Genomic DNA, 14,235 nt, shown 5'->3' with positions numbered 1-14,235 from the left:
GGGAAATGGGCCTCATTGAACAAAAAGATCATGCCAGTCGTGGAAGGAGACTGAAAATAACAAGAGAAAGGTAATAAATGGCTTGAGTAGGACAATAAATGACCTGTTTTAAAGCAGACTATGACTTCTCATTCAATAGTCACAGTTGTGTAAAACTCACTGAATTTTTTTTGTAGAGATGAGTAGAACCATTTTTAGAGATACTGAGAACAAACACTGCATTTAAAGATAGCTGGATCTGTGGATATCCACATCTCTGGAAATGAAATCTGCTTTTTCATTTTTCACAGAAATTTAAAATAGTACTCATCATGGACTGGAGGGTGCCATGCAACACTTACTACTTTAACCACCTTCAGGTTCCTCTTTTATAAAATGCCCTTTCAATTTCACATTAGCAGTATTCAATCAGTATTCAGTATTAAATATTTTATCCCATTAATCATTGTCCAATGCTCCCATCCAGCTAGAATCCCCTGCAAGGCTTCTTGTCCCCTGAGGGGGTCAACAGCACCTATCAGTTTAGTCTCACTAGCAAACTTCCTGTATTCACTACCTTCCCTTCATCCTTGAGATAGGTGACCTTACCATGGAAGAATGAATATATTGAACAGAACTGTCCCTAGAACTGAGCCTTGAGGAGCAGCTCTGCTGACCAGTTGCCAGGCAGGTGTAGCCCCATCCACCACAGCTCTCTGAGCTCTGCAGCTCAGCCAGTTCCTAACCCAGTGCACTGTGCACAGCTCATCCCACAGCTGGGCAACTTGTCTGGAATGGTGCTGTGAGGGATGGTATCAAAAGCATTACTAAAATCTAGGGAAAACAACATCCACTGCCTTCCCTTCATCCATGAGGCAGAGGACCTTACAATAGAAAGACATAAAATTAGTTACATGGAACATTCCCCTAGTGAACCCTCGTTGAGTGTGCTTTATGACTGCATTATTCTTTAAATGCCTTTCAGTAGCATACAGTATAATCTTCATAATTTTTCCAGGACCTGAGTTTAGACTAACAGGTCTGTAGCTCCCTATATTTTTTCTCACCCCCTTCTTATAGCCTGGAATAGTAGTGGCTAGGTTCCAGTCAGCAGGGACCTCCCCAGACACCAAAACCCATGTTAGATAATTGAGAGGAGTCCTGCTGCTAGCATCCTTCAGTATTCCTTCAGTAAGCTAGAAAAATTATTGAAAAAAGCAAGTAAGAACGCAGCCAGTTTTCTTCCTTATCTTACATAACGTGCGTTGCACAAAGCTACTTCAAACCTTTCCACCTAGCAAATGAAGAAATACATTTTAGCAAGGCAAGGTTGATGCCTTTCATATTTTAGATAGGTAGGAGAATCTAAACCACTATCACTTTGACCTGTTTCTAGAAAGCTTATTGTTTTAGACAAAGACTTTGTCTCACATAGACTAACAAAGATGTAGTTCAAATTGGATTGCTTTCAAATGAAATTGAAAAAAGATATGCCCAACAGTTCAGGAACATGCAATCCTTGGAACTGGAACTACTCTGAAAGAAAATTCCAGCACAGACATCATGGTCTCAGAATCAGTTTTTTGTTTTATAGGTATGCACTTATCTGGCCAGAGCAGTCAGTTCTGCTGCCAAGAGCTAACTGTCCAGCTTTTCCAGAAATACAATTTCCTCTCAGAAATGTACTTCAGAGACTGAATGAAGTAGGGGCATAGAGGATGAACTATTTCTTTTCTTTGATCCCTAGCAAAAAACCTGCAGAATAATGTAATTTGAAAGGGCAAAGACTACTGCAAGAAGACTGAGAGATAACTTGAGAATGATAAAGGGGGAAAAATATAAAATATGTACTGTATGAATGAAATAATGAACCCTGATAATAATTCAGTAGCTTAATACTGTCTTAATTCTTCTTTCTAAAATGCATTAAAAAATCCAGGCTACACTTGTGTTGCTGGATCATGCTTTTCTTTAAATGACAGCTCCTTCCTACCTGTTGCCTTCTTTCCTTTAATCATCTCTTTTAAAACATTACTTCAATAAGATTTTTTTTTTTATCATGAATACTCTTACGTTACAGCTTCTCTTCACCTAGTTTTGTTTGGTTTTTTTTTTCCTTACTGCAAAAAATGTAGTTGGTGCCTGGATGAACGAACAGGAATATCAGGCTTGTTTTGACATACACTACAAATCTGGCACCACACGAAGTACTTATTTGCAAGGAATATCAGTGAACTGAATAAAAATCCCCCATCCTGCTTAAGAAATAATGAAAACTTAAGGACTGAGGTATCCCAGTTCTGCGCAGAAACTGAAGATTTATTTCTAACTCTTCTGAAAATTTCTGTAAGCTGTCTCAAATTTGACAGGTTTCATTTTAATCAAAATAAAAACATGTCAGATACTTTCTCTTCCTGAAGTATGGGTCCAAAATTACTCAAATTTCATCATTAAACAATTTATTTAGGTATAGAGAAGGCTCTCCCTAGGAACATGAAAGCAGGAAAATAACAATGACCGAGCATAACTTGTTTTCTGGGAGATACTTGAAAGGATGAAACATGAGAGACAACAGAAGTGAGGAAGCCATAGAAAACTGTATGTTAGACTACAGCAAAAGTTTTATACCCTGACTGAGAAAAATGCTATCACATTGTGATAACCAACTTAATGAATCAAGCATGAAGAAATTGGCTATCCCTACAGCCTATGGAAAAAGCCCATCTCCTTATTGTGTTCTTGAGAGAAAGGAGAAAGAGCAGAACTATTGCAAATAAATCACAAACAGCTCAATGGTTTTGGCTGAACCACAACAGCTGAATTGCAGACAGCAGCCTCTGTGCTAATGATACTTCTTTGACATCTCCCAGTTCTCAGGAGTTTTGTCTCAGATACCTATACCGGGCCACTGTTCCGTCTTACTGCCCAGTAACAGAAGCTCTGGTACCTTGAAATGGCACTAAAGATGAGAGATCATCCCTAGTAATTTGCATTATTTCAGTCACAAAGCCAACTTTATCTCCGAGTTAATTCCCTCCTTTACCATTTTTCTCCAACCCTTTTCCTTACAAGAAAGTGTAAAGCTCACGTTGCAGGTGACTGGAATGCAATTGGATGCTGTAAAACCCAAAATGTCAGTGCCTGAGTAGACAGTTTGCTGTCATTCTATTTTCCTTGTCTTTTATTTGAAGTTGTAAAAATACAGCTTTGGAGCCTTTTGGTCCCATTGGGCTAGTTTCAGTTAATTTCAATTTAACTAAAGACTGTATTTTAAAGAAAGCCAATATTCTCTCACTTTGCTCTTTTAATGAATATCCAACTTTTATTTGTACTTTTCATTGAGTAAGTAATTATGAGTCTAATGTATAATCCTTCCACAAGTAATAAAACTCAGAGAGGAGCAGGGAAATGCCATTCAGAATGCAGCCCTGACTGAAGATTGCACCATGTGTGATGACAAAGAAACATTAGATAGTTCATAAAATTTGTAAACATTAGGGTATAGCACTGTGTGGAAAACCAAGCACACATGAAATTGTTCATTTTACAGACAACACAGTGTGCCCAAACAAGTATGGTCTACAAATACAATATTTTTTAAACACTACAAATAACTGTGTTTTCAGAATTGACATGATGCTATGCAAAACATAGGGGATTATTCAGCTACTATCACTCAAGTTTGATATGATTAAATTTTCAGCAGGTTCCAGTTGAAACACACTGGATGAGCCTGGGTCCATCCAACCCCAAAGCCTTTACAGAACTGAATCTCTGCTAAACACAGGTTTGGTCTTGCAGTCAGATCAAAAAACATCAGTGCAAGTTTGGTTTGTGAAAGACAACAAGTAATTAATTTTAAAAGCTCCTGTTCAGTCTTTTTAAAAAAACCATTGACTGCACAGAAAATGGGACTAATAAGTATCGGCTTCCTGTAGTAATTGATTCATTGAATCTTTTCTGAGTCTTAGGCATTCATAATGACACTCTATTATATGGATATTCTGGTATTTAACATGAATTGACATCAAGCCACAGTCCTTTCCTTCGGGAAGGCTGGAACCTTGCCCTCCTCCCTTGGGGTTTTTGTCTGTTTGTTGGTTTGCTTGGGTTTTTCCCACAACAGTGTAATATCTTCTGGTTTGGTTTTTTTTTTGGGGAGGGGGTTTTGCCTAATATTTTTTTTAATTTTGCTAAAATATTGGTTTGAAAGAAGTAGGAAACAAATAAGGGAGAAACCTGCAGACACAAAGTATGGTTCCATAAGCCTTAGTTTCACAGGGACAGGCTGAAAAATTCACCATCACAAAGAGACAAAAATTGAAATACGTGCACAGAAAGGAAAAGGTGTCTGGAAGAAAATGGTGTCCTTTTTTCTTAGGGTACAACTGCACACACTCAATAGTAGCTCAGAATATAAGATTAATGCTGATTCCATAAAACCATACATCTTCTAATGAAAACATAAAAAAATCTTTAGCCAAGGCAGAAGCCCAGGGTACTGAGGTAGTCTCTGAGTGTGATTTATTTTCCCTTAAAAAAAAATTCTAAAGCATTGAGCTGAATATTTTGTTTCTTTACACCAGAGACTTACTACAGCAAGCAATATAAGAAGAAAATTTATTCATAGTGTTTGTAGTGACTGTAATTGGCTGCCAACTGGATTGGAAGTATTTTACAAAATAATTGATGAAAGGAGCAGAAGAAAGATCCTCAGTTGGACCTTTCCTCTCAAACCAATGGATAGCAGAGCTAGAACCTAACACAGCATATCTGTCATGGTGTTCTTCAAAAAGAATTTTCTCACAGAAATAAGGTTAATAATTGAGATGTATCCTTTTGCCAGCACCTCACAAAACACTGACAAAGGGACATATGCAGTAGAGAGCAATATAGCACAGATGACTTACATTTAAAAACCTTCCAGGGTGAGGGAGTAGACGAGATGAAGTCATCCTCTTGGAGTAATTTATTTGTATAATGTCACATAAATTAGTATATAACCTCAAGTTAGGATATTTCCTATAATTTAAGTTTAAATTTCTTTTGAACATTTCCTACACCACTAGCAAGAAATCTTCCTTCCGTCCTGAGTTACTACTGTACAACCTAGAAATAAACAACTGAATGTTTCTTAGACTCAATATTGAAAACCAAGAACATCATGGCTTGACCTTAGGCAATGTATGAATAAGAGGAATGTGGAAAGAACTGGAGACCTTTCCTTGTGTTCATTCTTCCTTTTATATCCATACAAATCATCACACCTCAGCTATCTAATGCACTGTCAGCAGCACACAGCGCAATCTGTTTTTCACTTGGAGTAAATTTGATCTTTTAGCAGGGTGACAAAGTATCATGACATTGTGATTCGCCAGTGGTGGGATAAAAACATGTGACAGTGTATCAAGAGCTAGTTATTCACTATTTCTGGTGGATTTCGGGTGATAATTTCCAAAAATATTGAATTTTTCCACTGTATTTTGACAAAGTCAACTAGGAGTTGTAAGTTTTGGCTAGATGCTGTATTAACCTTTGCATCTGCAAACCTAAGAGAGAAAGTGAAATTCAGATGATAAAAAATTATGAGGCAAGCCTAAGGGCTGCTCAAATACTTGCTTATCTTCCAGGTTCCTTACATTTCTACTCTATATTTATATAGACAGTATCTGGGGTGTGGCTAGAGTCACCATTCCTTTTCATAAAGTCTGTTCAAAACTTTTCTACCCTAAATATTTAGAAAATATCACAAGTAGCAAAACCAGCTTTGTCATTGAATGGCTTTGTAGAACCACAATTCACTTAGAGACCTCTGAAATAGCATGATCTATGGACATCATACCACAGAGTTGGCATGCTTATTCTTCCAGTGTAAAGAACCATTAGTTTGTTTTCCAAGAGACAGAATATGCATCACCAGGCTCGTGAATTTATTGTCGAGATAAAGCAACAAAGACTTATATAGCAACCAGTTGTCATTAAAAATTTGGTTATAGGTACAGATACACTGAAAAACAAAAACAAAAATATATGTACCTGTGGGGTAGTGTTCATTCACTGGCCAGCTGTCAACCTGAAGTGTTGCATTGCCACCATTCCTGGTAAAACGTACTACGTGGTATTTGCCATCATTTACAGGTGTGCTTTCCTCTTTAATAGAGATGTCCACTGTGCCAATATTGAAGACTACACCAATCTTGCCTTGCTCCTGAAAAAAGAAAAGAAACAAGTGTTTTAAAACTGCTGCCACTTAGAAGAATGTTCTTGGCCTCTAAGTCTCGAGTGGGTAGTTGTGCCAGTAGATGGCACTGGAGAATACACAGAAGTGTCATTTTGAGCTTCCGCAGGACACATTTCATTGGTTCTGCTTCAATGCAAGCACTTTCTTTCACACTGTTCTTTACAGCATTCACCTGAAGACAGTGACTCATTTGTTCCCATAAAACATCACAGAAGACAGGTGAGAAACCAGGCAACAAAAATCAGGAGAAGTGGATAAAGAGTTATTTGAGCAACAACATCTCTATTGATTATTACTAGTCACTTGTTATATAAAATGCAGTCACAGACAGGCTGTTATCTCAACACCTGTTTTGTTCTGTAATTCTTCTCAGGAAACAAACAGTCCTCACTCCCCAAAAAAATAATTGTGGGATCCAGCAGGAAGAATGCAGTTAGAAGATGAATGGAACTCGAAGGGAGCAGAAGTGTCATCAGCTGACTCTGAAATCTGGAGGGAAGCTACCTAAGAGACAGGAGCTGCCCATCTAATTTTTCTCCATCACGCAGCAAAGAGTGCCCTACCAATAAAGCTGTGTTTTCCCAAAACTTTGCACCAGTCACTGACTGAAAGGGAAGAGCAGGTAAAACCTGTTAAAGTAGCCACAACACTTCCTTCTGCAGGTCCCCTCAGGTGATTCCAAGAAATGACCATATTTAATGACTTTAGGTTGCAAAATACACACCCAGAGTATACTCTGATTAGATAAATGCATTTAATAGTACTGATTTAAATAGCAACCGAAATTCTCATCGCTGTACAATTAAGAGGAATGCATCTTCAAACACTCAGGAGAGGCACAATATGCTAGTGTCAACAATTACGAAGGCATATTAAGTGCACTGCACATATCCAAAACTGGTATAGACAGGCAGAACTAAAATGTATCATATAGGAAGCCAATATATTTGCTAGCTATCCATACTATAAAACTGAAACAACAGAGAGTAGATGGCCATCTTCTATGCAAATATATCTTCCTTGAAAAAAACTAAGGTAAAATAAAGGGTCACAGGACAATTCTGTTCCATTTACTACCTTACATATCTGCTTAGGGGACAGAGGACCCCATTCTTCAGGGCTTTTTCCCTAACTTTACTACATGCACATTACCACATCTCAGCAATAAGAAAGAAACTTTTCCTCTTGTACTTGATGGCCACCTTGGATTCCTCTCCTGGATTTATTCCTGTCTCCTGGTATCAAAAAAATATTTTTCTGAAAGTTTCATCATGTTTGAGAGAGGTCTTTCTGATTCCTGCTTTACCTTACATTTCAAAGCTTACTCATACCAAAGTACTCATCAAAAGTTCATTGTATCTTCACTACCCTTCTTTTTTTCTTTTTTTTTTTTTTTTTGACATTTTCTTCCTAACACCAAGTTTCCTGGTGTCAGACTACAACATTGTTTTAGGAAAGGAAAGAAAACAGTCCTGTAGCTGAATTTTAGGAAAGGAAAGAAAACAGTCCTGTAGCTGAAGAGGTCATGAACAGTGGTTTAACTACTTGAAGCTTAGCAATGAAAACAGTAAGCATTTTGGTTTTTCTCTCACTAAAACAGTAAATTTTAGATTGTGCTAAATGTATGCTGGATAGAAAGTCTCATATACATTCATACTGTTATTCTTTGAAGGGACTTTTCTTCAAGATATCAATATCATCCTTCTCTTTTCACTGGACTGTGAGGTAAGTGGATGCTGCTCCCAGCAGATGCATGAAATCAGATGCCATTTGGAAACAACCAATGTTTCTTCTCTTATGCTAGCCCAAAAATAAGTGAAGTTTCAGTTAACAAAGATTTATTTCAGATAAAAGCTTTGCTGGCACAGCTTTACCACTTTGACATATGAAGTAAGTCATCTCTCAGCTCTGTTTTAGTGAATCTTTTGTTGGCAACCACATAATTATCTTTACCTGCATAGCAATTACCAAAGAACACGTGAATAGTTTTTCCTCAAAGACTCAACATATAGCAACCAGGTAACCTGGCTACTGATACTGTGGTTTTGCAAGATATTGCCTTACAATCAGCCTCCTGGATGACTTCTCACATTCCTTTTTAATTGCCATCAAGACACCAAGCTTCTTTGGCAAACTGTGGCTGCTCCAAGAAGAGTCCGCCTTGGTGAAGGTAGAGCATGAGCAGTTAAGATGAAGACCTGCGCCTTTTCTAATGAAACAGATTAGAACCACCACCACAGAAGAAGAAGGGATTAAAAGGTATTCAGCAGAGTGAAAGCTGCATACCTTCAAGCCTACAGGCTTAATGAGGCAAAGGTAAAAACTTGCAGTTGGGGAAAAGGATGGTGGGAAGTTCAATTAATCTCTGCAGAATGAGGAAATGTTTCTGACTTCTCCTCAGAGGAAAAGGAGACAGCACCTTTTACCATTTCCTTTCCCAGGGCTTGAAGGAAAAGACCTATTTAAAGAGCTAGTGATAAGAGGGCAAACTGGGAAAGAGATAAGGTTCTGGAAGCAGAGGACTGCAAAATGCCAGGGGCCTTTAGTCTGATGGAGAGAAGGGGAAAAGAGCAAACTGGTGCCTTCCCCATCCCAAGAGGCATCCCCTCCCAGAGCCAGAGAAGACAGCCCTTCTAAAAGCAGTGTAACACTTTGTTGCAATTAAGAAGTGCAAAAATTTGTCTTAAAGAAATCATGGTTCTTGTGAACAGTCTATTCCAGCTCTCTTCAGATCACTCTTGGGCAGAGCTCTCTGTGACTCTTTAACTCAACTTTTGCAGAATCACAACTTCTGAGACTCTTATTTGAGCTGAGTAGGAACTTGCCATGAAAATGGTTTTATTCCAATTACCAGAATAAAACACAACACAAAATGTCAAAGGTAGGGCTACTGAAGCCAAACTGCACACACAGACCCCAAGATACAGTTTATTTATGATATTTTAAATCTCCAGGGCACCAGACACTATGAAAAAAATTAGCAGTTAGTTTATGCATTCCTTGCAGAAGAAAAAAAAAATAAAGTAAAGCAAAAGAAAGAGAAAATCCTACAGCAGAGAACAGTGACCATGGACACAAGGGGCAAATCCACAACTTATTTTCAACATCTCTTCAATTCCAGTTTCTTGCACTACAATACTTCATTAAAAACAGCTTTTACCAAGACCTACCTTCCTTCTAAATCTGAAAGACAAGTTTTACCTTTACAGTTTAACGCTTCATTATGGACATAGCCTTTCATTCCTTTCCCCACACATTCTGCGGGTGGATTTTCTTTCCACATAACCAAACAAAGGTATTAACTAGACCAGTAAATATGTGACAAAGAAAGGTTTGTATTTGAGCCACTACCTGTAACATCTATTTTGTAGCTATAGGAAAAAAAAATCATAACTATGCAGCAAGGGAAAAGGTGAACACAGAGCCACACAGAGCAAACAAGTTACGTGGCCCAAAAGGGTTCAAGAGAATTTTAACAGACAGTGCAATTTTTTTCCTCTCTATATTGGTATTCACTGAGTGCCCCAAAAACTTTCCATGAAAAAGCAACTATCATTTATTATTTTTGAAACCTTCAAGTGACATCAAGTGCTGGCACTATGTCCTGGAAAACTGAGAACCATTTTATTTATAAATAATGAAGTGAACTCAGCATTCAATCTATCTTACTTTTTCTCTTCTTTCTTTAAGTCTACTGTGCCAAAAAGGATTTTTAATATTTTTTCAAGAATTTGTCTTGTGCTAATTTGTCCCACAAACTGCTGCCCTCAAAAGCCACATTACCACTTCATTCCTTACAGTACTTCTGGAGATAAACTTCTGCCATTATGTCTCCAAGAATTTAGAAATGCAATTACGATCACATAATGGAATGGTTGTAGATAAGTTAAAAGAACAAAAAAAGCACAAAGTACGGAGAAAAAAGAATGTACAAGGCTCCTCCTTGACCTGTCTACTTCACACAGACTCCTGGAAATAGTTTGTTATATGCACACTTACCAAACACTTTCAACATTGTTGAATGACACAAGAGCTAATCTACAGCCTGGATCAGGAAACCAGCAATTTATTGCTTGCCCTGAAGCATTGGTTCACTTTGGGCAACCTTTTCTTTTACCTTTCTGTAAACCAGATTCTTTATCTGTGACGGAGGAGTTATAGACATCTATCTTTCTAAGCTCTACAAGCCCTGAAAATCCAGATATATTTCACTTAAACACTGATTATATACTACCAATCCAAACATTTCAGCCCTGAGAGCAACTACAATCTGTGAGGAGCAGGTCTTAAGCTTTCCTCAGCTTCTACATTCAACCCCTTCAAAACCTGTTCCTTCAAAATAGGTCTGAGGTCTTACATTTTAGCAGGTATGCTTTAACTTTTGTTTCCCTTCATTCAAAGAGAAGCAGAGCCTGTCCTGTGTGCAAATTGTTAGGTCTATGCTTTCTATATGTCATGCCTTTACATTTTCAAGGCATCTGTCTTTATGTAGCAGAGCAGGTAGGAAGAAAGTAAAATGGGGTTGGCAGTGATTTTGTAAGATAAGCAGACTGTGTTAGAGGGTACACATACATGAACAGCCACATGCACTCTGTGCTCTGGAAAGGGCTTCACTCTTAGGTTTTAGTTTTCTAAATCTAAAATTTAAATTGTCCACACTAAAAGTATATATTTTTCCCTGTGTTCAGAAAACATTTCATTTCAAAAACCAAGAGAGAGAACTCCAGCATTAGGACAGATCCTACTCTTAGCTGCATCAATGTGAATCAATAGCAATTCTGTTGAAGAAACTCAATTCCTACCAATGGAAGTAGAAGCAGAGTTTAACCCAGTATTTTCTTGTGTTGTCTTGCTTATTTTTCTGAAGCAAAATGTAAAATTAAAGGAAGCATTTATAAAACACACCTGAAATCTGACTACAATCCCAGGCTGTGTTTTCTCACACTCATTTTATTGCATAATATTTAAACAGCAACCGCTGTACGTACTGCCTCCTCCCCCCACCCTGGCTGGTTCCAGCATGGCTAGACGTCAGCCCAAACCTGGCAGACAGTACTCCTGGTTATTCCATCCTGCAGATCACTGCTTATTTTACTGCTCACATTTGAAATTGATATAAGCTCTTTTAGTAATACAGCTGGCTATTTCACACTCTAGGAAGGTTTAGTAAACTTTCCCTCCCCCCCAAAAAAGCCACGCAGACACACTTCAACTGCACTACTCTCTAAATTCAGGAAAATCTCTTTGGTTTTTTTATAACCTTGAGAACTACTCTTCCTGGAATAGCTTGCTTCTGCTTAGACTCCTCACACTTACAGTCTACGTTTTTAAAAAGAGATTGAACTTTTATTTCTTCCTCTTTGTTTTCACTTCTTTCTCTAAGACTTTCTTTGCTTGATTTCCTTCGGGGTTTTGTTTGCCTGGTTGTTTTTTATTTTTGCTCTGCCTCACACTTGATTCTCAATGCTAGTCCCTCTGAAGGATTCTCACTCTCTGTGGTTAAGGGGGCTTTGCAGAACAGTGCTAAATGTTGCGAGTTATCCAGGAGAACCGAAGGTACAGATGCATATTCCACAGAGGACCCTCATTTATTACTACAAGTACAAATCACTTGATGTGAACTTTCACTGTAAACAGAAACTCAAAAAGTTCTTGCTGATTAGAAAGGTAGTAAAAACCAGCATTGTCCTTAGAGGGCCTTCTGGGCTGCAGCTAGAACTGAACGCATGGCTGGACAGATCTTTCTACTATACATGTGTCAATGGATTTTAGGAGGGGAAGTATTAGAACCTGTATTCAGCACAGAACATAAGGCAGTTCTACTCTTCTCTGGCTGGCCATATTCAGTACTGTTTTTAATGAGAGGGAAGTCTGAAATCAGGATTCAATATGTAAAAAAACTCCAGGCCTGGGTAAAGGGAGACTTTACTGATTGAAGTCTGCCTTTGTCCAAACACAGACAGCAGGAGAGGAACACTCAAGAATTAGTATTGCCACTCTGGCAAATATGATAACCAACAAAACCAGCAAATGCTCTGAGAGAAATGACAGGTATTGAAGCTCACCTGACTTGGAAGTTTTTTGATTAGGGTGCCTTGAAGTTACATTTATCTTGAAACAAGGAAAAACGTTAACGGGAGAGGAAATACACAGGTCAGGTATTTTTGTTTGATTTTGAGAGCTGGTATAAGAAGCAGCAGGTAATTTTTTGTTATATACTGTTATTGCTTCTTTAAGGTGCTCAACCAGATCTACTCAATGCCTGTTAAAACCTATTTATCAGAAAGAATCACACACACACACACACAGAGGATAAATATATATAGAAATTATTACCCTTTTGGGGCATAGTTTTTAAAACAAGCAGTTCTCAGCGATACATAATTTATAAGGCTAAAAAGGACAATTGTTATAATCTACTCTCCACTAAAATTTTATAGGAGGTCATTTATCTCATCTAAATTGATTCTTTTTTAAACTACAGGATATATTTTAGAGCAACATTTGTGATTTGCAGCTGAGGAAAGAAGGCTTGGATTCATTACAGTTGCTACTTTGATGAGATTGGCATAGTGTTGAACATGGCCAAAAAAGCAAGTGGAATTCCAAAATTATAATGAAAAAGAACAGTGTACAAAAGGAAAACCTCTATTATAAGTTAAAGGTGGACCTTTGACTTAAATTCCTGAACACAGTACACAGATCTTTACAGGCCCTCTCAAAAAGAAAAAGAGAGGTTCCAAAAAGGTTCTATAAAAGGTTCCAAAAAGTAGTACACTTGAAACTGTGTACATAGTCATGAAGCAATGATTCAGCATTAGCTCTTTTTAACTCAAAGAACTACAAATATCTAAGAAAAGCATTTGACAAATAAGTTCAAGCAAAAAAAGTACCAAATTCATGGGAAGAATCAAGAGCCATTGAATACAGCAATATGAATATAACCTTGTGCTCAGCTCATCCTGAAAAGCAGATGATTATTGTTTAACTGTTACTGCCTATACTGAAATACCATCTAGCATCATACTGCCACAAACGACTTGTAAGTCTGTGATCCAGCCAAAATTTTCTTGAATGTTGCTACTGATTCTTGTTAATTTTAAGTAGGGGTGAAAAAATTAAACTGGGAAATACTAATGAAAATCTAATCTTTTCCATTGAAAGTTTAGGAAAAGTAGCTTAGATAAACATCTGTCACAACCATGCACAATGCCTTTAGTCCATCCTCAAAGAAAAAAAAAGCTAAAGCAAAAGACTTATGATTCCAGCTTCATCTTTCCTTGACTGCAAACTATCTCCTCAGTTTTACAGAGTGTGAGAGAAAACCACTCAGCTCTCTGAGTTTCTTGCTTGGAAACAGGTTTTCCAATCTTTCATTTAAACTTCCCCATGGCCCTTCAGTTTACTTGTACTTTTTTTTTCAAGTGGAGACATCAGAAATTTTTAACTTTAGTTTACAGAAATTACACAATCTTACCACAGGGGCTCACATTTGAGGCTTATCCACCATGAGCAACAGTTAAATTCAGGAGTGCTCTCTGGGAGTGCTCCTTGTATTGAAAGATGATCTCTACTCTTTGGTTGGAGACACATTACATTATTTGGCTAAAGTAAAACTTACACCAGTTTCCCTGTTAAGAGTTTAACAAATTTTCCAAACTGCCCTTCATTTTTCGCAAGTTGAAGGTTTATGTGGGACCCAGATGGTAATATGGTACTTTTTCAATGGCCCTTACAACAAGAAATTGTAGCACAGCAATACATTGCTACTAAACTACATCTTACTCCTGGTCTTGAACTTTTTTTGACCAAACACCTTTGCAATATTACAGAAATAGAGTTGCCAGTAGGATATGAAATTGCCATTCTCTTGGTTTAATTTTACCTAATCTCCTTCTCTCCCTGCATCTGTCCATCTTTCAACTTTGCCTATTGTCTAATAAAAGTTTATTTTATAAACAAAACAACCCTGGAGACAACAAAAAAAAATGGACAAGAAGCTCAATTCTGTGACA

General features: G+C 37.7%; 1 protein-coding gene across 28 annotated transcripts in view; it reads right to left on the bottom strand.

The window, feature by feature from the left end:
- The window catches only part of NRXN3 (neurexin 3), a 961,434-nt gene that overhangs the window by 128,146 nt on the left and 819,053 nt on the right, over nucleotides 1–14,235 (bottom strand). For all 28 annotated transcript variants that reach the window (XR_005257043.1, XR_005257044.1, XM_038137596.1 and 25 more), the window contains one exon: nucleotides 6,016–6,187. Coding sequence is in view for 26 of the 28 variants with exons in the window: in XM_038137596.1 (XP_037993524.1) it covers nucleotides 6,016–6,187 (172 nt within the window). In the remaining 2 variants the exon portion in view is untranslated. The remainder of the gene's footprint in view (nucleotides 1–6,015; nucleotides 6,188–14,235) is intronic.

Source organism: Motacilla alba, chromosome 5, assembly GCF_015832195.1.
Source record: "Motacilla alba alba isolate MOTALB_02 chromosome 5, Motacilla_alba_V1.0_pri, whole genome shotgun sequence".
Classification (NCBI taxonomy): Eukaryota; Metazoa; Chordata; class Aves; order Passeriformes; family Motacillidae; genus Motacilla; species Motacilla alba.
The sequence above is the reverse complement of the archived record's forward strand: the minus strand, read 5'-3'. Positions and strand labels throughout refer to the sequence as shown.